This window comes from Euprymna scolopes, chromosome 35, assembly GCF_053919585.1.
Source record: "Euprymna scolopes isolate OS-2025 chromosome 35, ASM5391958v1, whole genome shotgun sequence".
NCBI lineage: Eukaryota > Metazoa > Mollusca > Cephalopoda > Sepiida > Sepiolidae > Euprymna > Euprymna scolopes.
The window spans coordinates 45,821,604-45,849,015 of NC_136516.1; the positions used below are offsets into that span (position 1 = coordinate 45,821,604).

A 27,412-nucleotide genomic window follows, 5' to 3' on the forward strand; every position below is an offset into this window, starting at 1 on the left:
CTATCTTCTCTATCTCTCTATATATAAAAGGCAAAATGTGTGTGACCATTTCGTGCATGTCTTCAAAAGGCTTTTCTCGCACACGCTCCCGGAGTCGTTACTATCGCTTAAAACTGTGTATATAGGTCCTAGATAATAATATGTATGATTTGGGAACGCATGTAACTTATAGATTTATTTACGTCGACTTTTACAAAATTATTGCTATTTTGGCTTCTCGCGAGTTGATTGGGCTTTTTAGTATAAATAAACTGAAACTAAGCTCAAACGGACGTTCTCGGCATTGCGCCGGGAAAAATGTTCAGCGTGACTTCTATTTGACCTTCTTAATTAGGTCAAATGGAAGCAGCAGAGTTAACTTTTATTGCGCACACCTGTTTTTACAGTTAAATAAATAAATTCAAACCTGCTTAAAGTTGTCTGTCGCCGTGGCTCAATGGTTAACGTAGCCTTTTTTTTTTCTCACACATTGATTTCCAACTCAAGGGTACGGGTTCGATTCTCATACTCACCTACCAAAACATTTTTTTTTTTTATTATTTAACACCCCCCCCCCCCCCCCCGAAGTTTTGATTTACCTCAAGACACCCGGGCATCGCCGGGTACCCTCCCGCTAGTATATATATAAAAGGCAAAATGTGTTGTTTGTGTGTGTGCATTTTTTGTGTATGTTCGGCAAAGGCTTTTTTACGGGCGTGCTCGGTGAGGGTCACTCATTTTTAAAACTTTTTATATACTGTCTAAATTATAATATCTACGAGTTACGAAGGGAGGTTGCATCTATCTTTAATTTAACTGACTTCTACATGCTATTTTCAAGATTTTTTTCAATCGCCGCATCTTTGTTTTGCTTTTCAGTATAAAAAAGCGGAACCGAATATCAGCTCACTGGCACTCGTGGCAGGGGCATCCAGTAAAACAATAAGGTTGGATCAATGCGGGGAAAACCACTTATATCAGACAATTGCTATTCATTGGAACACCAGGGAGCTGCCCCCCCCCCAAAAAAAAACATCTTGGGGAAACAAACAGCCAAAGTTGGAAAGAAAGCAAAAAAAACTTCCTCACAGCAAAACTTAACTGCGGGATATTTTTAATTCACGCACCTGTCAATTAAGTTTTTATTGTCAAATTAAAATACTTTTCTGTTACTCTGTCATTGTGGGCGAGCGAGTAACATGTCAGGACTTTTTTACACCTTCGCCTCAAGGTTCTGGGTTCGACTCTACCTACCTACCTACCAAAACTTTTCTTTTCTTTTATCACATGGGCGACGCCAGGCAGATTTTTTGTTTTTCCGATTTTTTAAAGAAGTTTAACATCGTTTTTTTTTGTTGTGACCCCCCCCCAACACACACACACCTCCAAACACCTGGGCAACGCCGGGCACCCCCACTAGTCTATAATACAAAAGGCAAAATGGGCGCATGCGTTCGTGTATGTCCGCGAAAGGCTTTTTTCATCAAGCTTCTTGTGTCGGTTAGATTTCAGGAGAAGTTTCCTTATACTTCCTAAATCGTAATATCTCCGATTTACAAACGGACATCATCCCTATCTTTTATTTTGGTCGAGTTTTAAAAAATTCCTTTGTTTTGAATGTTTGTCTTTCTTGTATAAATAAAGCGAAACTAATCGAAGCAGAGGCACTCACCCGACCTTCTTGGCCTGGGATCAAAGTATAGTATCTGTTCTGCAGATGCTGCAATCACAGTAATATGTGGGGCAACCCCTTATATCAGACAATTGCTTTTGAAGCAATCAGTGTTTGGTCAATGTGAGGGAAACCCTTCATACCAGACAATTTTGATACTGCCAGAGTGCCCTCTTGGGGGAGCTGGTGCCCTCCCCTCCACATGAAAAAACAACCTTGTGTCTAATTTGCTCTGGTTGGGAAGCAAATAAATAACGGCATCCGCCTGGCCTTCTGAGCCGGGACGTTTTGAAGTCAATTAGATTTGATCAACATGGGGAAACCCTTCATATCAGACAATTGCTATTGATACTGCGAGAGTTCCCCTTTTTTGCAGGGAGCTGGTTTTCCCCAACATTGTGGGAAAACAAATAAATAAAACGCCAGAAAGCAGGAAGCTTAACTGGCCTCCAGCCAGACGTTCATTTCTGCATGATTGTGATTCTTAATTTAATTACCAACTCATTCATTTCACTATCCGCTATGACCTCACTCTCTTTCTCTAGCTTTTTTTTTTCATAACCCGAGCAAAAGTTAATTACCAACTCTGTTTTTCAGCTTCTTTTCCTCCTTCTCAGTACAGGTTCCAGCTTTTTTTGTTTGTTTGTTTGTTTTTTAACACCTACAAACACCTGAGCAACGGCAGGCACCTCCACTAGTTAAAAATAAAAATCAGTTTTTATCTTTTGCCAATCTGTCATTCATTATTACTTAGTTAAATAACATACTAAGTTATCTCCCCTTTGCTTTACATGATTTTTCGCTCTTATCAACAACAGATTGGCAATATACAATAAAACAGGTTTTTATTTTTGATCAAATTCTATTCAATAATTTTTCCAAATTTTTTATATAGATACCTATTTTTTCTCTATATGAATATATTCTCTATGGAATATATCAAAGATTTTTGCTTTTATTCTAGTAAAGCAATTGGCCCTGACGGCATTCCAATTAGACCAATAAGTTTCCTGTGCGTTATGAGTAAGTTACTGGAATCTGTGTTAAATACAGAAGTAGTCAACCACCTCAGCAAAAATAACCTTCTTAGTGACGTGCACTATGTTTTCAATTCTGCTAGATCTACAGCAGATGTGCTTACAGTTATATTTCATAGGATTAGCGAATCTCTCGACAGAGGCTTCCTTTCTAGGGCAATTGCTCCTGATATATCAAAGGTTTTTGATAGGGTATGGCATAAAGGTCTATTTCACAAGATCTCCACCTATAGTATAGCTGGAAATGTTTTTTCAACTATTAAGTCATTTCTCTCTGATAGGTTCATAAGACAAGTTGTTAATGGGCAAGAATTAGAAGCTCATTGTATTAATGCTGGAGTCCCTCAGTTGTCCATCTTGGGTCCAACTCTCTTCCTGATCTACATCAGTGATCTTCCAAATCACATCCTTAGATCATTCGTAGACATTTATGCTGACGACACTACCATCTATGGCAGCATATGAAAGACCATAAATGACTAAATTCTCTCTGATTCTCTCTCCTCTGATCTTGAGCACATGGTACAATGGGGAAAGAAGTGGCTTGTTAATTTTAATGCATCTAAAACCAAGCTTTATCTTTACATCATCAATGCTCTGATCCTCATCTGGCATCAATTGAAATGAATGGCTCTCGTCTTATGGAGGCTCCATGTTTTGACAAGCTTCTGGGCTTGATCTTTACTCCTGATCTGAAATGGAACATATACATCAAATCTGTTACCAAGGTCACTGGAAAAATGATGGGATCCTTCTATCGATTCTCACTGCTGATGCACTTCTCTACCTATATAAGAGCCAGATACGTCCAAGGATGAAGTATTGTAGTTACATCTGAACAGGAGCTGTTAGAAAGACCTTATTCTGCCTTGATAGAGTTCAAAATAGACTTTTCGTAGCCTCATAAGGGATGTCCTTTTATCTTCCCTTCCCTTCTCACAGAAGAGACATTGCGAACCTGTCTCTGCTTTATGGTTATTTATTATCATGGAAAGTGCTCGTCTGAGCTTCAATCTATGGTCCCTCCTCGCCAAACATTCACGAAAAACACTCGTCTATCTGAAAACACTATCAATAATTTCTCGCATTATCTGTGCCTCGAGATAGTTTTGAAACTCGACTCTTCAGACGACAAATATCAAAAAATTGGCTAAAAACATTAATTCTTTCACCCTCAACTGAGCACTTTTCTACAGGGAGCGGTCGCTTTTTTTTTCAACAATATTTCCAAAAGGTATCCTCTCTTTTTGATGTACTAGCCTTAATTTAAACCTTTGCCACTTCCTGTTTGGTGATGGACCCAACAGCAAAAATGTTTTTTTTTTCTCCAGGTTCTTCTCCTACACAGTACAAGTTCGAGCCTACCTGCCTACTACCAAACTGTCAAGTTTTAGGCAGACATACATACATACATACATACATACATACATTTAAACAGACAGGTGAGATTTATATTATAGATTTCACACTCGTCTAATCTTTCGAACTGTTAAATATTAAATTATTATCGAGTGTTTTAAACTTTTTTTATTACACACACGTTTTGACAGATTCCAAAAACTATAATCAAACATACAAACATAATTTTAACTTAACTCCAAACATCTCAAGTCATGCCAGGGGTTACCACCACTATGGTATATCTAATTTGATTAGCCCCCAGCCTTTCTTCTCTGCAACCTCTCTTCCACAGACATAATGTTGCTAGACTTAGTTTCTATAAAACCTATTTTTCCATGGGTTCTTCAAGATTGTCAGATCCATTCCCTGCTTCTTTTGTTCCAGCTTGTTTGACTCGTTGGTCTAGTGGTCTTCATCAATTCGTTTTGTTGATAGCTTATTTTAATACAGAACTGCAGGTTTATGGAACTCTCTTCCTGCTCACTGTTTTCCTCCTACCTATAGCATTGGTCATTTTAAGACTAAGGTCAATAGGCATCTCCTGTCTTTGCGCTGATCATTTTTTCCCCCATTATTTCCTTACATCATGTGGCTTCACACCCTGTCTAGAGCAATTTCCATTAAAAAAAATAATAAAACACAGGTGATGTATGTCGGTTAGTTGTTTACAATCGCAAAACAAATGTTTACAATTTTCATGCTACAAAAATAGAATTTCTAGTCTTTTATAAAAATGTGTTAAAAATATTAATATAAACTAGCAGAACACGCACTCTATCGTATTAATATATAAATAAATGCATCCAATTATTATCATATTTCGATTTGATTTTATTATATTTCAACAATTTTCTGTCAATATTTATTTTCCATACAAAATATTCACATACAGGTTGACCCCCACCCCCTCCCCAATAAAGATTTGTTTCTGCAATCCAACCATAGTTGGTACAAATAAACTTCAGTCTATGCCTGACTTGTCCACCAAGTTTCATTTAGGAATGTACAACAGTTTTTTCTTTATTGCTGTTACACAATAAGCACCTTTGTGGTCACATCATTTATTTTAGCTGTGATGGCCACTTGAGTTCAGGAAGAGTCCAGGGATTGTTTTGTTAGACATTAGCTTTAAGATATCTCTATATGGTCCAGTGAGTGTGAAACCCATTCAAAATTATATCTTCTACTACTGAGACGATCGCTAGAGTGTCTCCACATATCATTACAGGTGCTACTAGATCAGGTTGTCTGAACATTCCGGCTTTCTGACCTAAAATGCACCAAACGTTACTGTTTTTAACTTTCTCTTTATAAAACTGCAAAAACAAAAACAATTTTCCTGTACAAAACAACCAAACACCATGAATAAATATTTAAAAATATAAAGAACTTGAAGTATAAATCATTTTACCAAATAAATGGATTCAGCATTAAATAACCTTTTTTTTTTAATTACATTTTCACCCCAAACAAGGCACATTGCCACTTTGTTGTAGGGGGCTACTATCAGGGAGATAGGCATCAGCGGTACTGTGTAGGGAGTTGGGCAACAAGCTGTCTGTTCATGTTACACTTGAACTTCTGCATGTTAGTACAGTTGGGGAAGCAGGGACCCGGAAGGAAATTCCAAAGTCTAGCTGTCCTGGAGAAGAAACTACTGGAGTAGAAAGCTCTCTTACATCTAGGGATCTCTACTGTATAGGGGTGCGATTTAGCTGCTTGTCGGGTTTGTCGGGGGTATTTACGTCGAGGGGGCACAAGTGCTTGCAGTTCGTCAGATCATTCACTGTTAAAGTACTTGTAGAACAGGCAGAGGGATGCAACGTTTCGTCGATGGGACAGAGGCTGAAGTTTAGATGACAGTTCAGGACTTATCAGATTGGTGACTCTCTTGAACTTTATCTCGGAGCGAGAGACTAGTGGCAGATGCACCAGTCCAAATATGACAACAATACTCCATACATGGGCGAATCGTGGCCTTATACAGGTATAGGATACTTTCGGGTGTTAGTATCTTTCTAGCACAGTAGAGAGAACCCACCTTCTTCGCAGCGGTCCTGGCGATACCCTCAATGTAATTGTTCCAACTCATGTTTCCTATGAGCATTAGGCCGAGGAGTTTAAAAGATGTACTTTCAGATAAAGAGCCATTGGCCATTGCTATTGGTGGTAGAGAAGGTTTCTTGTAATTATTGAAGGAAACGAGTTTAGTCTTGGCAGCATTGAATGTGACCATGCATTTATGTCCCTATTCCACTACAGATCGGAGGTCATCCTATAGTGTTTCTGCCATTTCTTTAGATATGTGTTCTTTTGTTTTCCTGTCTTGTTTGTTATAGAGTGTGGTGTCGTCAGCATATATACCCATCTCACAGGCAATTTCATCAGCGAGGTCATTTATGAATATCAGGAATAACAGAGGTCTAAGGATAGACCCCTGAGACACTCCCGCATTTATATCACATTGTTTAGATGTACGATCGTCGAGGACAACCTGGATTTTTCTCTTATCTAAGAAGGATTTAATTATGTTATGTATTCTTCCAGTGATACCATATGATCTGATTTTTCTGAGAAGACCGTCATGCCATACCCTGTCAAAAGCCTTAGATATATCTAGAGCTACTGCTCTACCCTCCCCCTCTTTGTCCAATGACTGGTATATACGTTCTGTGGAACGGGCTTGCCTAAATCCATATTGTTGGTCAGTCAGAAGTTTAGCATCTGTAAGGTGTTGGTTAATTATGGTCTCAAATATTTTGGCGAAAAGTGGGAGGAGGCTAATGTGGTGATTATTTACTGGGTCAGTTCTTTTGTCAGAATTCTTGAAAACTAGTACTACAGAAGCAGTTTTCCAGCAGGCAGGAAAGCAAAATTCATTAAGGTATTTGTTGTAAAGTTTAAAGAGAACTGGAGCTACTTCGGCGGAGCACTTTTTAATAGCACAGCCAGGATGAGATCAGGTCCACATGCTTTTGCAGTGTCAAGATTTCTTATGATAGCATGCACCTGAGAAGGGGGTGATTTTCAGATTGTCTAGTGTGGCATCTGTCCGCAAAGGAAAGTCAGGGAGGGGTGATTGGCATGGTCTAGTGTGGAGTTGGAGGCAAACCGACTGGCACGCATGTTAGCCTTCTCAGTTGCAGAGCAAACAACTCATGATTGTTGGATTTGGGGGAATTGTTGATTGCCCATTATTTACTACACTGTTGTAGATTTTCCAGAAGTCGCGGGTTCCTAATTTCTGTGCTTCGATGTGGTTCTAGTGGTTTCAGTAAATCTCTCTCAGCTGTCGCTATTTCTTTCTTACAGTTACTTCTGACTTCTATATATTTCTGCCTGTGTGAACTGGACTTATGTCGGTTAAATTTGTGGTACGCATGCTGCCTTTGCGCTATTGCAGCTGCACAAGTAGAAGTGAACCATTGGGGGGAGTGGGACTTGCTATAAAATTTGCGTGTGAGAACATGTGCTTCAATTACCGTTTTCAACCATTCAGTGGCCTCATTTGCACAATGTTCAGCAGGAAGTGAAAAGATATTTTGCCATGGGGCGTCCCTGATGAGATTCCTGATGGCTTCCCAGTCAGCCTTCTTATATCTCATTGTTTTGAGCAGTGGCTCTTCAGTTTTGGCTCTAAAGTTTAGGGCTATTTCAACCACTGCATGATCGGCGTTCCCAAGTGGACTGTAGGCATTAGTTACACAGTCATCGGGAACTGTGGTCAGAAACAGATCTAGAAGTGATGTGTTGTTCATACTGGTCTGGGAAACGGGTTGGAAATGTAACCATCTGTGATAGCGAATGAGATATAGGGAAGTTATGTGTTGTGGTACCAGCTGCGTCTGTGTGAGTAGAAAATCCAAGCCAGTTGCTATGGTGGACATTGAAGTCACCAAATACATGCACTTGTGCGCTAGTGTCGAGGGAAAGTGCTGTATCTATGCTGTCAGAAACTTTGTTTATTATTAGGATATGCTGTAAAATAAAACATCCAAATTAAACATGTCATAAAATAGTGATAAAGAAAAGACTGTTGGACATTCATGCCTGAAATTTGATGGACAAGTCAGGTACAGACTTAAGTTTATTTATACAAGATATGGTTGAAGTGCAAAACGCATTGCAAATTTTATTAATGATTCCACAGGCAGCAGTTTTTTCAAATTTTTGTTTTTGGGTGGAAGGTGGAGGTTCAACTCTACATCTGCATCAACAAATTTTATCCAATAAATTTAACATGTTGTCCCTGTGATAAGAGTGCACCATCTTGATTGGTGATATCCACGTTTAGGAAGGCGAGTGTTCTCCCGACTTTGACAAGTTTTGCTTCAATATTGATGTCTTCTCCAACCTTGGCAGCTTTCATGTACCTTGAAAGAAAATTTTTTTAAATATCAATTTGATTGGAAAGGAAGAATAAAAGACATGAGAAAACAAGTGAAGTAGGCATGGTCCCCCGGGAGTGCACAGTGAACGAGGCATAAAAAAAAGACTAAGTTCAGTATTTGCTCCCCCACCCACCGATTTAGCCCCAAAAGTCCCCAAGGACGTCAAATCCTTGTGAAAATGTACAAATGGTGCAGTTTTAGGCCTTAGCATAAGTAAATCTGAGTTCTGCACCATGCAAAAAAAGAAATGAGTAAGTCCATTATTTGCCCCCCACCATTTAGCCCCAAAAGTCCCCAAGGCCTTAACATACTTAAATTTGAGTTCAGCACCATGCAAAACTGCTAAATAGACATACACAGAAAATCTTTGACAAATATGATAAAATAGTCCTAGAAATGAAAAATAAATAGCCTTGAGGCATACCCAAGAGTTATTGCGAAGTATAGACAATTATATAGAAATCAGTTAGTTACAACTTTTCAGAAAGTTTTATAAAAATCCAAGGCATCAGTTTTTTTTTAATAAGCACAAAAGTGTCAATTTTAGCCATTTTAACCTGAAAGGCACCCCTAAGGGAGCAACCGAAGTTTTCGCAGAAAATCTCTTCTTTTACGTTTTTACTCATATCATGTTTAATGTTTGTGCAAAATTTCAAAAAATTCCAAGGTGTAGTTATTGAGAAAAGTGCGGACGGACGAATGAACAAGGGTGAATTTGCAGGTCCACCCTCCCTTTGTTGGGGGACCAAGAATTAACTTTGTTCATTCAAAGTCAGAGATATTACTGAAAGATATTTGTGGGTATGTTCACTAGTAGAAATTATACAAGGTATCCCAAAATTCACTTATTTTTATTAAAATTATGTTGATATTAATAAAAAGGAATTCACTGTTTGAAATACGAGATAATAATTTAAGATTTAATGGTTAGAAAGACCAGACGAGTGTGAAATTGTTTTCAACAAATATTGCTATTAAAAATAAAATTAAATTTTTTTTTTCTTTCAAATTTTCAAATAATATAATAAAGTATTAAACTTCAGGAAAGTGAATGTTCTTTTGTTTTTTGTTTTTTTTCTTTCTCTTATATGCAATTTCACACACGTCTAGTCTTTCGAACCGTTAAATATTAAATTATTATTGAGTGTTTTAAACAGCAAATTCCTTTTTATTACACACTGAACATATTCTTTCTAAGCAAAACTGGAATAGGGCCAACCACCTCCCTAGATGAGTTCATAATTAAAGGATACTCTAACTTAACATCTAAATCTGACCCTCAAGATCGCCATGGAATATGTGCCTACATTAAAGATTGCTTCCTGTGTGGCAGGGATATCTCAAGAGAAGACCCTAATTTACCTTATATGTGCCTCCGGGTTGCACTTGCTTAAACCACCGCATTTATATTTGCCCTCTATCGCCTCCACAACAGCGGAGTCGCTATCTTTAAGAGTATATCTGAGAAAATTGGCCGCATCCTGTCTGTTAATCCCTCAGCTAACATTCACATTTGCGGTGATAAAGTGGAATGGCTGACACACTCAAATAAGACAGATGATGAGGGGAGGTTCTGTCATGATTTTGCCATTGCCTATAACCTCACTCAGATTGTTCGTGAGCCTACCCGTGTGCTTGATACTACCAGTCAGTATGCAAGCCTTCTAGACCTTTTTCTCTCAACTTCCCCTGAGCTATGTTCATGTTCCGTTCTATCTCCTCTGGGATCCTCCGACTACTCTGTTGTATCAGTTAAGATAAAAATGAAATGTAATAAGTCTTCAGATGTACCTCTCCACCATACTGCATACCGATACTCTATGGCTAACTGGGATAGCTTGCGTACATTCATATCTGATCTACCTCTCCATTCCATGTTTAAAAAGGATGTGTCCTCTGTAGTATCAGACCTGACCAAATGGTTAATTGTAGGCATAGACCGATTCATACCATCTAAAAAATTCCAACCTAACAGCCAATCATGATTCTCCCCAGAATATGCTGCTGCCATCGCGCACAGAAATCACTTTTTTCATAGCTACCAACGTAATAGATACACTGAAACTAAAACTGCTTTCAGGACCACCAGCAACCATTGTAAAAGAGTAATAAAAAAATGCAAGAGAGCTATATGCTCAATCCGTTAAATCCAAAGAAGCTGAGCAGCGGCTTGGTTTCTACCAGTTTTAGCAAATAACAAATAGGATTCTAAACAGAAGCATGCATTCTATCCCAACCATTATCAATGGACCAGAGGTCATCTCGTCAGCATCAGATAAGGCCAAACTATTTGCCAAGAACTTTGCAGCTAATTCTACCCTATGTGACGAAGACAGTCAACTCCCCTTATTTCCTCTTATAACACACAACACGCTAGGTAACATACAGATATCTGTGCGTTAGATCGCTAAGCTAATCAAGAACTTTGATTCCAGTAAAGCAACTGGCCCTGACGGTATTCCAATTATAGTGTTAAAAAAGCTTCAACCAGAACTTGCCTCCATACTTACAAAACTGTTTAAGCGTTGCCTTAAGGAGAAGTGCTTTCCAACACCCTGGAAAACCTCATCAGTATGCCCTGTATTTAAGAATTCAGCTGATAATTCATCTCTCTCTCAGTATAGACCGATAAGTCTCCTGGGTGTCATGAGTAAGTTGCTGGAATCCATATTAAATAGAGAAGTAGTCAACCACCTCAGCAGAAATAACCTTCTTAGTGACACGCAATATGGTTTCCATTCTGCTAGATCTACAGCAGATGTGTTAACTGTTATATCTCATAGGATTAGTGGATCTCTCAACAAAGGCTTCATTTCTAGGGCAATTACTTTTGATATATCAAAGGCCTTCAATAAGGTATGGCATAAAAGCCTAATTCACAAGATTTCCAGCTACAGTATAACTGGAAATGTTTTCTCAATCATTAAATCATTTCTCTCTGATAGGCTCATAAGAGTAGTGGTTGATGGGCAGAAATCAGAGGCCCGAAGTATTAATGCTGGAATCCCTCAGGGGTCCATCCTGGGCCCAACTCTCTTCCTGGTCTACATCAATGATCTCCCAAAACACATACTTAAATCATTCGTTGACATCTATGCTGATGACATGACCATCTATGGCAACACATCAAAGCCCGTAAATTACAATGTTCTCTCTAATTTTCTCTCCTCTGATCTTGAGCGCATGGTACAGTGGGAGAAGAGGTGGCTGGCGTTGACCGGGTTTTTAGAGGCGTGTGTGGTTGGGGGGTGGTAAAATGAGAAGAAAACGAAGTAATAACCCTGTTTAACTATTTTTAAAAAATCGTGAAAAAAAAAAAAAACAATTAAAAAAACGAACTTGATGCAATATGAACGGTGCGTTGTAGGCCGAGTGTTTGAAAAATCCCAAAAAAGTTTGAAGGGGGGGGGCTCGAACTCGAATCATTGAGGCGAAAGTGCAAAAACAAACCTCCAAAATAAACCTGATGAATTAACTAAAAAGTGAATTAGGTCAAATATCAATTCCGCAGTGAAGTTTGTTTTAGTTTGGTTTCAGTAGTCCCGCATCACACTCGAATTGTAAATTAATTTTTTTGTTTTCTTGAATTCTAAATGAATTCATTTATTTTAATTTTAATTTAAGTGTAATGCACGTGAATTCACGATATCGTTGCTTTGTAATAATAAACAGTAAAGAATTAATTCTTTGCGTAAAAATAAATGTTTAGTTGCAAGCAATAATAAATAAAGGTATAGTTATATTTCAAGGTTAGAGTTGTTAAAACCGGAAGTTAGAACTGGTTATCCCGCAGGTTGCGTCTTACACTGACTAAAAAAAAAGCAAAAAGAAAACAATAATAATAATCGTGTTTCCTTTTTATTTATTTTTATTTTTATTTTATCATGGGAAAAACAGAAAGCATAAATCACGGAAAAGAGATTAAAAAAAAAAACCAAAAACGGCATAAATAAGCTTGTATGGTTCCAAACTGGTGTTTCCTCATACTGTTCCTTGTGAATGCATCCGCTGCGGTGTAAATGGGGAGCGAGGAAAGGAGGAATCTAATAGAGAGAAAAGATGTTGCAACTTCCATTGAATCTAACCGATTTTGGCAGTGGACTCTCACCGAAACAATATAGGAATGCAGCATTGTCGAGGAACTGTAGAGGTAATAGGCCTATAGACACCCCATATAATGTGCTACAGTTTGTACACATTAAATTTGCATGAAATGTCATGATTTTTAATCCAATTAAGGTCAAAGTCGGAGGGGAAAAAATGAGTTCATTTTATTTATATAGATAGAGAGAAGAATACAGAAGAGAAGAAGAAGATCACACATTTGTTTCATTAAAAATTCGATAAGTGGTCTTATGATTTTGACCAGGACTGTATATATATTTTTTTTCCCATAAACATATATTTTTTTCCCATAAACATATATTTTTTCCCCCCTAAACATATATTTTTTTCCCCCTTAGACATATATTTTTTCCCCCCTTAAACATATTTTTTTTCCCCCTTAAACATATTGTTTTTTCCCCTTAAACATATTGTTTTTTCCCCCTTAAACATATATATATTTTTTCCCGTAAACATATATTTTTCCCCCTTAAACACATATATATTTTTTCCGGTAAACATATATATATATATATATATATTTTCCCATAAACATATATATTTTCCCCATAAACATATATATATTTTTTCCTCCATAAACATATATATTTTTCCCATAAACATATATATATATTTTTCCATAAACATACATCATTCAAATACTAATGTGTTTGAATATATGGTTAAGTAGCAGTTTTAGCCATTTAGAACTGCTTTAAAGCTTCACTGCTCACTCATTTTTCGACCAAATTTCAAACAATTATTACAGTTTATAGATCACCTTCTCAGCTATATTGTGGAAAAAAATTTTCAATTTTCATTCAGTAAAATAAAAGTTATGAATTTACTGGTGTTCAAAATCGTAAAAATTCGTAAGGAAGTGGGCGACGTTTTTTTTTTTACTGGTTTCCATAGCAACCATATCGCTTCAGTGACTAGTGTTGCTACTAATTCACCGCTATCGAGAAAAGAGAAGAAACAAGTGAAACAGAAAGAATGAAAGCAGATGAGTGCCATAATTTTTTTACATATGTGTATGTTATGTTTATGGAGGCAAAAAAATAAGACTGAAATTAAACAAAGAACAAGTGAATTTACTAGAAGCCTGGAAAAATCATGGATTACAATAGAAAAATGCGAGCATGAAAAGTAATATTGTTAAGCTTAAACATGGGAAAGAAAAGTACAAGATATTCTATTAAAAAATATAATAAATTTATAACTTCAAATATTGCAGCATTTAGAATTTTTTTATAATTCCATTATATAATCAATTCTTAATGCTGCAATATTTTAAGTTATAAATTTATTATATTTTTTAATAGAATATCTTGTCCTTTTCTTTTCCATGTTTAAGCTTAACCATAATACTTTTCATGCTTTCATTTTTCTATTGTAATTTATATATTGTAATTTATATATATATATATATATATATATATATATATATATATATAGCAACATTATAAATTTAAATCATTTTTTGATTACATAGAAAACATTTCACTTACGAAATATTCATGTTAACGCTGACCCCAGCCTTTTGATGAGGTGATGCCATCAGGGCCCACGTGGATACCGCATCGACAAGAGAAGCTGTCACTCCACCATGTAACGTGCCATTTCTATTCTGAAATTCTTCTGTGACCGTCAATTGACACATATACGGCCCTCCATTTCCGCCTGATATTACCCGAATCTGAAGAATTAAAAAAAGAAAAGCATCAGTGTTTGTTTTATCTTTGAAACTTTTATTTATATATTACTAGCAGGGATGTCTGGCATTGCCTGAGTGTTTAGAGGTGTGTGTTGAGCAAAAAAAAAAAAAAGTGTTGGTAGGCAGGCAGGATCGAACTCGCAACGCGAAGGTGGAAAAGAAAGTGATTACTATCTCTAAGTCTGGGTGATAATACGAAAAATAAAGCAATTACTTGCGGTTTTGCCGACTGAGCTTTGGTTGGTTGTTTTTGGTTTACGGCATATCAACCTTTTTCAGGTTATTTAATGCCGAATCTAGTTATTTTGAGGAACGATTTTTAATGAAGTATATATATATTTTTTTTAAGTCAGATTCTATTTAACCCATAGTTGGGACCCTAACAGGTACTACCACTCTGAGTCAGAGTGAACCTGAGAGCAATGGCAATTAAAGGGTGGCTCCATACTCCCCAAGGCCCACAAGGTGGGACCTCACCATCGGATATAGTTTTAGGTCATATCCAGGACCATGATCGGGCTTTGGGGTCAGTGGTAAAAAATTTAGTTAACTGCTTTAAAACAATTAGAATGGCCCAAAAACGGGTGATCATTTTATGTTAAATTTATGAATTTAGGAAAATTGGGCAACGGAAAAAAAGGCAACAGCAGAAAGGGTAACGGAAAAATGACTATTTTGGCCAGCCTGGAAAAAAAGAGCAATTGTTGATTAAATATTTATTGAAAATAAATTTTAAAACAGTTCTTGTGGGAGATATTTTTTAATAATAGGACCTCCGTTCCTCACTCCAATTTAAAAAATATTAATATATTAATTGCTCTGTTTTGTGTTCTCGAACTCGGGAATTGTTGAATTCAAGTATTTGCATAGAATTTCGGTCGGGAGTTACATCGATCGAAACGCTAACAAAGTGTAGTATCTGTTCTGCTGCTAAACTTCACCTATTCTCTCCTTGTTCAATGAAGGAGAAATCCTTCTAGACTGGGGCAATTTAAATTTTTTTTCCCCGACCCAGAGTGCCCCTTTTTTGGAGCTGAATATTCCTCAAATTAAAAAAAAGACCTTGTCTAACTTTACCCTCTAAGGGAGGCAAGTAAAAAGGAACACTTAACATGAGAACAGTAGTTCATAATTTATAAAAATCGATTTTATTTGGTTTTAAGGAACCCTTATATTTTAAGATATTTTTTAAATATAATTTTGGGGGGAGCGGTAGCCACTTTTTAAAAAGACTCTTGGACAATGTGCTGTTTTCAATCGATATTTATTCAATAATTGCCCTAAATTTATATGTGCTACTAACCGTCCATCCTAAATTCTAAAAGTATTTTGTTTTTAGTGGGTTCACAAATATCGCCCAAAAAAGTAGATTATCATTGGGAGAGGACACTTTTAAATGTAGATATGATTTCTTTTTTAATTTGACAAACATGTAAATGTTTTCCCTTTATGTATTTTATCCAAGACTTTTGATAAATTTATTGTGAGATATTCATGTATGTTTTTAATTTTTTTTAGAGAAAGACACAATAAAACATTAACAATTTCAGAGGACATGGTGGTCAGAAAAAGCGGCTCCAAGAAAATAAAACTTGCCCATTCGTTGGAACTATGAACTCTCTGAGAAGCTTTATCTAGACATTTGGCAAGTAGATGCGAAAAAAATAATTGAACATTTGAGGGCATCTGGTGCCTAGAAATGCCTAAGTCTAAGCAGCAGAATCCAAGAAAATTTGATGCTAAAAGTTTTTCACACGGAAACATTAAAATTCACAAATTCATTTCAAATTCAATTCACTAGTCATATTTCATTCATTCCTAGTCATATTTGTCAATGCTGAGTGAGGGAACAGATAAAAACCTGACAAAACCCAACTGGACAAAAGCATAAACCCATAAAATAAAGATTAAAAACCAACACTTTTTGTAGGGTAATTATTTTTTTGAGACCCTAACATTCCAGTGCTGCAAATTTCATTCAGTCATAAAAATAACTTTCTACAGAAAAAAAAAACTTCTTACGTTTTTATCCAGAAAATAAACATAAAATTATATATGAAAAAACATGTTTATTAGTTTTAAAATTTAACAACAGAGCTGAAGTCAATGTTTTTGATAGTAAAACAAAACTATTTTTTTTTAATAATAAATATATTTTTTCATATATATTTTCATGTTTATTCGCTAGATAAATGTATAAAAATCATTGAAAAATAAATTTTATTCATTTTTATTCTTTAGAAAAAATAATTCAGCAGTACACTAGACACAATTTTATCGAACCAAGTCAGTTTCATTAAAGAAAAAAAGCCAACTTCATCCCCGTTGCATAATTTTTATTTTTTTTAAATAATATACATGTTTTTCATATATATTTTTTATGTTTATTTGCTAGATAAATGTATAAACATTCTTGTAAAAATAAACTTTATTCAATTTTATTCTTTAGAAAAAATATTTCAGTGGTATGCCACCCAGAGATTTATCAAAAAATTAGTTTTGTTTTACAATCAAGAACATTGACTTTGTTCTGTTATTGGATTTAAAAAATAATAAATGTGGTTTTTCATAGATAATTTTATGTTTATTCGCTAGATAAAAATGTAAAAGTTAGAGTTTTTTTTTCTGTAGAAAGTTGTTTTTATGACGAAATGAAATTTGGAGTGTGGCATACTTTTTGGCGTGCTGGCATACTTTTTGGCGTGCTGGCATACTTTTTGGCGTGCTGGCATACTTTTTGGCGTGCTAGCATACTTTTTGGCGTGCTGGCATCCTAAAAAAGAATTACCACTTTTTATATTCTATTTTTATTTAACTAGCAATAATGCTTGATATTTTTTTCTTGACAAAATATTTCTTTAATTTGAAACAATTTTTTCGATACCTTGTAAATAAACTGCATTCTTGTAGCATTTAGATATATGTACCAGCAGAGTACCCGGCATGGCCCGGGATTGGATAAAATTCATAGAATGTTTCCTAGCAGAACACTTGGCGTCATCTGGGACTGGAAAAAATTGGTTGATATATGTACTAGCAAAATACCCAGTGGTACCCGAGATTGAATGACATAGGTGAATATATGTACTAGCAGAATACCTGGCATAGCCCGAGATTGGATAAAATAGGTGTATATGTACTAGAAGAATACCAGGCGCCGCCCGGGATTGGATATCATAGGTGGATATATGTACTATCGGATTACCCGGCATCGCTCAGGATTGGATGAAATAGGTGGAATGTTTCCTAGCAGAATACCTAGTGTTGCCTGGGATCGGATAAGATTGGTTGATATATGTACTAGCAAAATACTTGGCGTCGCCTAGGATTGGATGACATAGTAGGATATATGTACTAGCAAAATACCCGGCATACCCTGGGATCCGATAAGATTGGTTGATATATGTACTAGCAGTATACTCGGCATAGCCTGAGATTGGATAAGATTGGTTGATATATGTACAAGCAAAATACCCGGCGTTGCCCGGGATTGTACGACATAGGTTGATATATGTACTAGCAGATTACCCGGCATGGTCTGGGATGTGATGAAATAGATGGAACGTTTCCTAGCAGAATACCTGGTATCACCTGGGATCGGGTAAGATTAGTTCATATATGTACTAGTAAAATACCCGGCATTGCCTGGGATTGAATGGCACAGTGTTGATATATGTACTAGCAGAATACCCAGCGTTGCCCGTGATTAGATAAAATAGGTGTATGTGTACTATGAGAATACTCGGCGTCGCTCGGGGATTGTACAACATAGGTGGATATATGAACTAGCAGATTACCCGGAATGGCCTGGGATGTGATGAAATAGGTGGAATGTTTCCTAGCAGAATACCCGGCGTCGCTTGGGATCAGATAAGATTGGTTGGTATATGTACTAGCAAAATAACCGGCATTGCCTGGGATTGGATGACCTAGGTGGATATATGTACTAGCAGATTACCCGGCATGGCCTGGGATTGGATGAAATAGGTGGAATGTTTCCTAGCAGAATACCCGGCGTTGCTTGGAATTGGATAAGATAAGTGGAATGTTCTCTAGCTGAATACCTGGCGCTGCCCAGGATGTAATGAAACAGGTGTTAAACATACTAGTAGAATACCTAGAATCGCCCTTGAATGGATTAAATAGGTGGAAATATATAATAGAAGAGTATGCGGCATGGCCTGGGATTTAATAACCTTGCTGGAAACATATACTAGCTTTGTACTCGCCATCGCCCGGCATGTAAAACATTGCCTGAAATATATACTAGCATAATGTATCAAAGTTAATTTTTCAATAAAGTGGGTCGATAATGTGGGTTAAATCATTTAAAATGATTGTTGAAATTAGTAGCGCATCCAAGTATTTTGAAAAATGATGAAATGTAAGTTATTTATTTTATTGGTGTGTTTGTAATGAAATAACCAGCCTAGACAATGTATCAAAGTTATTATTTTAGTAAATGGGGGGGGCGATAATGTGGTTTTAATCGTGAAAAATAATTGTCAACAATTTAACCCAAATGGAAAAATGATGAAATGTGAGTTATTTTAGTGTTGTGTTTTTAATGAAAAAAACAGCCCAGGCAATATTTTAAAGTATTATTTTAGTAATGGGGGGGGGGGGGCGATCATGTGCATTAAATCATGAAAAATTATTGCCGAAATTAGTAATATATCCAAGAATTATGAAAAATTATTAAATGTGAGTTATTTGATTAGTGTGTTTCTAATGAAATAACCAGCCAAGACAATGTATCAAAGCTATTATTTTAGTAAGGGGGGGGGGGCGATAATGTGGGTTAAATTATGAAAAATGATTTTCGAAATTAATAACATATCCAAGAATTATGGGATTCAATGAGATATGTAAAAATATATACTAGAAGATTATCCGGAGTCACTCGAGATTGAAGGAGATACATGCAAATGTATGCAAGCAGAATACACGGGCGCATGGGATCCAATGAGATAGATGCAAATATATACTAGCAGAATAGCATTGCCTTAGATTGGATGAGATTGATTGAAATAAATACTAACAGAATACCTAGCGTCGTCCAGGATGTACTGAGATGTATTGAGATATATACTAGCCAAATACCCGGAATTTCCTGGGATTGAATGAAGTAGGTGAGAATATATACTAATAAAATTCCCAACGTTGCTTGAGATTGAATGAGATAGGTGGGAATATATATCAGTAGAATACCGTTCATCACCCCGGATTTACTGATATAGGTGGAAATATATAAAAGTAGAATACCAGGCATCGCCCTGGATTCAATAATGCCGGTGCAAATAAATACTAACAGAATACCTGGCGTCTCCTGGGGATGAATAAGATAGGTATAAATACAGAATAGACAAATACTTGGTGTCGCTCAGGATTGTTTTTTTTTTTTGTTTTTTTTTTTACTCGCAACGTCTCTTCTGTGGGAGAGGGGTTGCAGGGTAGAGAAAAGGGCATCCCCCACTAAACCACAAAGTCTATTTTGTACTCTGTCAAGACATGATAGGCTGTTTTTGGCAGCTCCTGCCCAGATATGGCAACAGTATTCCATCCTTGGCCGTACTTGGCTTTTATATAGATAGAGAATTGCATCAGTAGTGAGATATCTTCTGGAGCGGTAGAAGGATCCCACCATCTTTCCAGCGACCTTGGCAACAGACTTGAAATAAATACTAACAGAATACCTAGCGTCGTCCAGGATGTACTGAGATGTATTGAGATATATACTAGCCGAATACCCGGAATTTCCTGGGATTGAATGAAGTAGGTGAGAATATATACTAATAAAATTCCCAACGTTGCTTGAGATTGAATTAGATAACTGCACATATACACTAGCAGAATACCCGGCGTTGCTCAAGATTGAATGAGATAGGTGAGGAAATTTACTAGCAATATCCTCGGCTTCGCCCGGAATTGAAGGAAATTGATGGAAATATATATTAGCAAAATTCCTGGCGTAGCTCAGGATTGAATAAGATAGGGGCAAATATATACTAGCAGAATAATCAGCGTCGCTCTGGATTAAATGAGGGTGGTAGAATATAAAGTCTGTACTGTAAATGGCTTAAACAATTTTCTATCTAAAAATTACTTCATTTGTCAAGCGATTCCAGATATGGCTTAAACAGTTAACGATCTCAAAATTAGATTAATACATATATATTGTTGGTTTTCTATGAAAGTTTACTAAGGCAGTTTCTTTAGGGAGTAATCTATATTTTTTAAAGTTTTTTATGTTATTATCCAGGAATGATGTGATGGCTGTAGTGGTGGGTAGGAAGAAGCATGATTATGTTAATTTTAAAGATGCTCTTGCGTTTTCTTTTGGGGGTTGGGTTGGAGAGAGTAATATCCGTTTTGAGGTAAAAACGCTTGTGAAATTGTTTCATATATGTATTTAAATTACCTGTCTTAGTGTAGGTAAAATTATTTAAATATGTGTTGTATATTCACCGTCCTTGCAAAGGTAAAATTATTTCATATACATGCTGTAAATTATCTACCCTAGATAAGATACAATTATTTCATAAGATAGGTATAAATACAGAATAGACAAATACTTGGTGTCGCTCAGGATTGTTTTTTTTTTTTTTTTTTTTTTTACTCGCAACGTCTCTTCTGTGGGAGAGGGGTTGCAGGGTAGAGAAAAGGGCATCCCCCACTAAACCACAAAGTCTATTTTGTACTCTGTCAAGACATGATAGGCTGTTTTTGGCAGCTCCTGCCCAGATATGGCAACAGTATATTGTAGGTAAAATATCCTTTTGCTTGAAATAGCAAATGATACAAAAACATTAAAAATTCCTCTCTCCTAAGAATAACAAATATAGTCAAAATCAAATTCAATTTTCTCATTGTTTATATGGTCCCGAGCAACGCCGGGTAGCCCCGCTAGTCTATAATATAAATCTCACCTGTCTGTTTAAATGTATGTATGTATGTATGTCTAGCAAAAACTTTCGACAGAGACGACTTATTTCCACAAGACTGGTATCATTTTGAAGCTCAACCGTTCGGATGACAAATATCGAAAAATTGGCTAAAAACATTAACTCCTTCACCCTCAACTGGGCACTTTTCTACAGGGAAAGGGCGCTTTTTTTTTGCTGATATTTTCGAAAGTCATCGCCTCTTTTTGATTATCTAGCCTTAATTTAAACCTACGTCACTTCTGGTTTGGTGATGGGCGCAACAGCTAATGCATCATGGCTTTTTTTTCTTTTTTTTTTCACTTTCTTTTCCTCGTTCACAGTACGGGTTTAAGCCTGCCTGCCTGCCTACTACTAGCAGTGTCAGAAAACGCCATTAACGTGATAAAAAAATGACTAATTCGACCTCCTATCTTTCGAAGCTTATAACTACTTGAAAAATGTAATTCCAACCCTAATTTTTTTTTCAATTAAAGGAGTAAAGACCAAATTTAAAAAAAAATAACAGGTTTAATAGCAAATTATGCAATATTTGTTTTTTTAAATCGGTTTTCTTTAAAAATTTAAATTTTAACTTACTTTGATAAAATATATGTGTATATAAATTCAAAAAAATCACTTACCTATAAAAAATACTATTCAATGGGTACTTCCATTCTTCATTGTTAAGAATTTATCCATATTTATATTTTATATTCCATGTCCTTTTTAAATAATAATATTAAACGAGTATTAAAAAATACCGCAACTTCAGCTTGTTACAAATGGAAAAAAGGGTAGATAACCGTCTCCCTTTCTAAGAGTTATGAACTATGGTGGCCTGTAAGCGACAGAATTAATGAGTCTTTCTATTGCTGGCTGTAAACAAAAGTTAGTAAATATGAGCCACTGTACGTGAAAAATAGTCCCATTTCACTTATCAGTTTTTGCCGATAAAAAAAAAACAAACCATCAAGCAATTTATTTTTTTTTTTATTCTCTTAAAGAAATACATGAGTTTTTTATTTAATATATTTTATTTCTTCTTTATCGAGTGGATTTTATTTTAATATCTAAAAAAAAACATTGAATGAAATAGAAGTATTTGTCGTAATTAAACGAAACTTTCTATGCAATATAACCAAATTATAAGGTTTCACATAAAAAAAAAATTCAACGTGGTTTAAAAAAAACAAAAAAGGTTTTAAACTTTGGACTTTACAGGTAAATTTGCAAATAACTATTCTTTTTTGTTTTAAATTAGCTTATTTTATTTATTGATCTTTTATCTTCAATTTGTGATATATAAATTTGAGGTGAGAAAATTAATGATTTTCATTTTAATAGACATCTCAAAATGAGGGGGGGGGGAATTTAAAAAAAAAACCTTGTCTGAAATACTATATTCGGTTTATTGGAAAGAGCATAAAATTTCACATTGAACCTGAAAATATCTTAAAAATTGAACCAATAGAAAAATTTTGATAAATTTTTAAAGTGGAAAAATTGAAAAAAAAATTAACTCGTAAAATTCAATTGATTTCATTACGTAAAAAAAAAAAAATGGCTGCATGAACGCACGCAAGCACTTTGTAAACACTGTCTTTTAAAAAATAAAAAATAATATTTCTATAATTTTTTAAAAGAGTTTAATAGTTTATTTTGGAAGTATATTCAATAAAGAAAATAAACAAACCATTTTAAAAAGAGAAATTACAAATTTTTTTTATTTTATTCGCAGTTTTGTGTTAGAGGTGTCAAAAATTCCAAAAACATTCTGACACACCTATTGATCCTGCTCCCTTGTTTTTACAAGAACTCTGAAAAATATTCATGACATTTCTATGTTTTCCTAGTGCTGTAAACTTCCATTTCAAACATATCTCTTTTTTAACACATTATTTTCTTTTCATTACCGTATAACAATGTAGGTGCTAATGCAGACAGTGATCCGCGCTATTTTTTAAATCGTATTTCCAAGTTTAATTAAAGTTTTATTATATGTTTTTTTTTATTCAATTGTAAGGTTAAAGTACAGAATGGGTACAAAACACCCTCCCCTCCTCATGTTAAGAATGGTTTGGTACTTGTACAGTTTAGTCAAGACATTAAAAAATGAAAATATCGAAAAAAAGGTTATATTTCACATATCCGTTATGGAATGAAGTTCTCCAAAAAAAAAAATTTCACTCAATTTCATCAATTTTTTTCTTTTTTTACAGCAAAAAAAAAAAAAAAAATTGTTATGATACTGTGGGAACATGATGAGAATTAGCAGCGAACCGGATGTTAACACATCCACCATGAGAGACAAAATGAAAAATCATCTTTGCACATGGCTCCACACATCGCTTCCGCTTGAGAAGAAAAAAAAATAAGATAACCACAAAATAATTATCAACCAATGGCAGAGCTCCGTGCCTAAAATAAACACCTCAAATATCACAGTCGCTGGGAACCGGTTTGCCACTATAAAATGAGGGAACCAAAAGGAGGGAAGAAGAGATTCGCCCTACTGCGTCAGTGAACACACGGACGGATTATCCCACCCGACCTAAAGAGATGAAGAAGAAAAAAGAAATAAGGCACCAGTGAACTGAAGCTGACTACGCTCTCATGTTATGGGCCAAACGCCTTCAATTCTAAACAATGCCTAATTCACACAAACCAAAGAAGAGAGGAGGAAAAAGGAAGACGAAGACGCCGGGCTGCTAGCTGCTGATGAAAAGGTCACTCGCTTTCCAGTTACAAGTCGGGACACGCATCACCGACAGCAGGATGACCGGCCTACCCTAATCCTCTCCATCGTCCAAAAGTTAAGTTACATTTTACGAACATTCATTCCTTGTCAATTCATACATACCTACAAACAGTTTACGAACATTCATCCCTTTTGTTAAATCACATTCCATCCTACGAACACTTTGCCTCTCCTAATACAAATTGTTAGTAGTAAATAAAATCGGTTCTCAACCTTCAATATTCGTCTGTCTTTAGTTATATGGAGTCAGAATCTACACACTTCCAACGTTATTCATTTCATGTATTCTTGGTTGTGGCCTCTATGGCATCCTTTCCCCACTCCTAATCCTTTTTTATAAACATCCAGGCCATAATACCGAGCAAAAGGTTCGATTTTTAGGAAGAAAAGCTAGAATTAAAGATGGGAAGGGAGTGTCGGCACTTTACATGGAGTTATCTCCCCATGGCATGTTGTTCAGCTTCAGCAAATTTCACAATGGCTGACTTCAACACTCTCTAATAAGAACGTGTTTTTCCGCTGTAAAAACAAAAAAAACAAAAAAACTACCCGATCAAATTAAATTAAATTTTGGTACTAGTGCAGAGAGTGATCTGAGCGTAAATAATAACGTTATTATTTAAAAGAGCCATTCTTAACAATGGGGAGGGGAGGGTGTTGTGTACCTATTCTATACTTCAACCTTACAATTGAATAAAAAAACATATCATAAAACTTTAATTAAACTTGGAAATACGATTTAAAAAATAGCGCGGATCACTCTTCTCTGCACTAGCACCGAAATTTTTTTTTTTCGGAGATCTAGGTGTATCAGAATTTTTGTAGGAATTTTTGACACCCCTAACACGAAACTGCGAATAAAATATAAAAATCTCGTAATTTCTCTGTTAAAAGTGGGTTGTTTATTTTCTTTATGGATTATACTTCCAAAATAAACTATTAAAGTTGTTTTAAAAGTAATAGAAATTTTTTTTTTTTTTTTTTTTTTAAACAGTAATGGATTTTCCGAACTCAATATTTTTCAATTTTTAAACTTTAAAAATCTATCAAAATTTTTCTATTGATTCTATTTTTACGATATTTTCAGGGTCAATGTGAAATTTTATGTTCTTTCCAATAAACCGAATATAATATTTTAGACAAACGTTTTTTTTTTTTTAATTCACGCCCCCCCCCATTTTCAAGTGTCTATTAAAAAGTAAATAATTAATTTCCTCACCGAAAAGTAAATAATTTACTCACAAATTGAAGAGAAAAGGCCAATAAATAATATATTCAAATTTAAAACAAAAAAAAACGTAGTGTTCTTTAGAATTTTACCAGTAAAGTTTGAAGTTTAAAACCTTTTTTTTTAAACCACGTTATTTTTTTTTTTAATGGAACCTTGGTCTTTGCTCCTTTAATTGAAAAAAAAATTAGGGCTTGAATTACATTTTTCGAGGAATTATAAGCTTGGAAAGACAGGGGATCGAATAATTCACGCCTCCCATTTTGAAATGTATATTAAAAAGTAAATAATTAATTTATGTGCCAAAGTCTTATATATCACAAATTGAAGAGAAAAGGTCAATAAATAATATATTCAAATTTAAAACAAAAAAAAGTACTGTTTTTTTTAGAAATTTACCTGTAAAGTCCGAAGTTTAAAACCTTTTTTTTTTTTTTTTTTTTTAATTAAACCTTGGTCCTTGCTCCTTTAATTAAAAAAAAATTAGGGCTTGAATTACATTTTTCGAGGAGTTATAAGCTTGGAAAGATGGGGTGGAATTATTCACTATTTTCACGAAATTTCTGACACACCTATCGGAGATCTTCAGTCCAAAACGGATACGTACAATATAACCTTTTTTCGATATTTTCATTTTTGAATGTCTTGACTAAACTGTACAAGTGCCAATGTTTTTTTGTTTTTTTTTAAATAATAACGTTATTATTTCAGTACGGATCATTCTCGGCATGAGTATCACATATCTTCCTTCTTACAAAACACCTCAAAATAAAACCCCAAACTCCGGCGTGAACACAAACCCTAAAAACTAATGACCGCCTCCTTAAATCTGCTGAATGATAACTTCATTCCCACAAAAATCAAATTTTATGACTAAGCGAGTTGTAGTATTTTCGTCGGGCATGATACAAGGGGAACAACTCAAATCAAAATGTTGTTGAGGTTAAAAATCGCTTAAAATCGTAAATTTTGATTTCTTCAAAAATAATATATATATATATATATATATATATATATATATATATATATATATATATATATATATATATATATTTAAATTACTTGATCGATTTACGTAATTTTTGGAATATGACATCTTCGTTCTGTAACGAGTACGTACATAATATAGACTTTTCTGTATTTTCTTCCATAAATGCCAATTTAAAGAAGCACCAAAAATTGTTAAATAAAAAATAATTAATGAATATTTAATTTATCGTCATTTTACAAAATCGATAATCAAAGCAAAAAGTAAACAGTTCACACCGGTCATGATTTAAAAGAAAAACGCGAGAGGAAAGAGAATTCGAAAGCTGCAATGTCAATTATTAGCTAAATACATACCTTGTTAAATATCTTTTCAAATGTATTTTTTGCAGTACTCGAACTTACAACCTGTTTTAACAACTCTGTACCACATTTACCAGCCATAGTTATTTCGACTTCAACACGAAGGACATTTAATGTTAAGGTCACGTTTGAAGCGATGCACCGGTACAACGATAAAATCAGCAGCAGCTCGCAAGGTAGCAACAGTGTTGCCAATTTAGCGGTTTTTCCGCTAGATTTAGAAACTTCATTTGCAATTTAGCGGGTAAAATTTGGATCTAGCGATTAGCGTTTTTTAATTTTTTGTTTACTGGAAAATCTGGAGATGTTTGACACCCACACACACACACACAAAAAAAAATAAATAAAAAATAAAATATGAATAAATAAAAGCGTTTGAAAATAAAGTAAACCCATTCAAGTTGGTAGAAAAGTAGCATTTATTGCCTTTGTTGACTATTTGTTTTTTCACCATTTTTTCGTTTAACCAGTTTTAAAAATCGCTATAAAATTGATTTTTCTGAGTAGTTTTTATTGATGAGAGACATCTATAGTTTAAAATAAATACTCCCTTTAATTTAAAATAAATGGTAAATATTACCTTGCGTTATAACAGAACACCGACCACTCTAATGTTTTCTAGGGATAGTCGAGGTTATGGCCTCGGTATTTATAAAAAAAGTGAATAGGTTTGGAATGTGATTTAACAAAGTAGATGAATGTTCGTAAAATGTTTGTAGGTATGTATGAATTGACAAGGAATGAATGTTCGTAAAGTGTTTGTAGGTATGTAGGAATTGACAAGGTATGAATGTTCGTAAAATGTAACTTATCTTTTGGACGATGGAACGGGTTAGGGGAGGCTGGTCA

General features: G+C 35.0%; 1 protein-coding gene across 1 annotated transcript; it reads right to left on the reverse strand.

Annotated features, from left to right (window-relative positions):
• Window positions 1–4,896: 4,896 nt before the first annotated feature.
• Window positions 4,897–26,724, reverse strand: LOC145259857 (acyl-coenzyme A thioesterase 13-like). Its single transcript, XM_080117702.1, has 3 exons — window positions 26,558–26,724; window positions 14,096–14,283; window positions 4,897–8,462 (listed from the first exon to the last, which is right to left on the reverse strand). Exons 1-3 carry the CDS (start codon window positions 26,642–26,644, stop codon window positions 8,312–8,314), a joined length of 426 nt encoding a protein of 141 aa, XP_079973828.1. The 5' UTR covers window positions 26,645–26,724; the 3' UTR covers window positions 4,897–8,311.
• Between the last annotated feature and the right edge of the window lie 688 nt (window positions 26,725–27,412).

Excerpts from the sequence above, each read along its gene's own strand:
- LOC145259857 (XM_080117702.1), bottom strand. The coding sequence starts at position 26,644 with ATGGCTGGTAAATGTGGTACAGAGTTGTTAAAACAGGTTGTAAGTTCG. Across the intron at positions 14,284-26,557 it reads TTGAAAAGATATTTAACAAG|ATTCGGGTAATATCAGGCGG; the intron begins GTATGTATTTAG and ends TTAATTCTTCAG. Across the intron at positions 8,463-14,095 it reads AGCGTTAACATGAATATTTC|GTACATGAAAGCTGCCAAGG; the intron begins GTAAGTGAAATG and ends TTTTCTTTCAAG.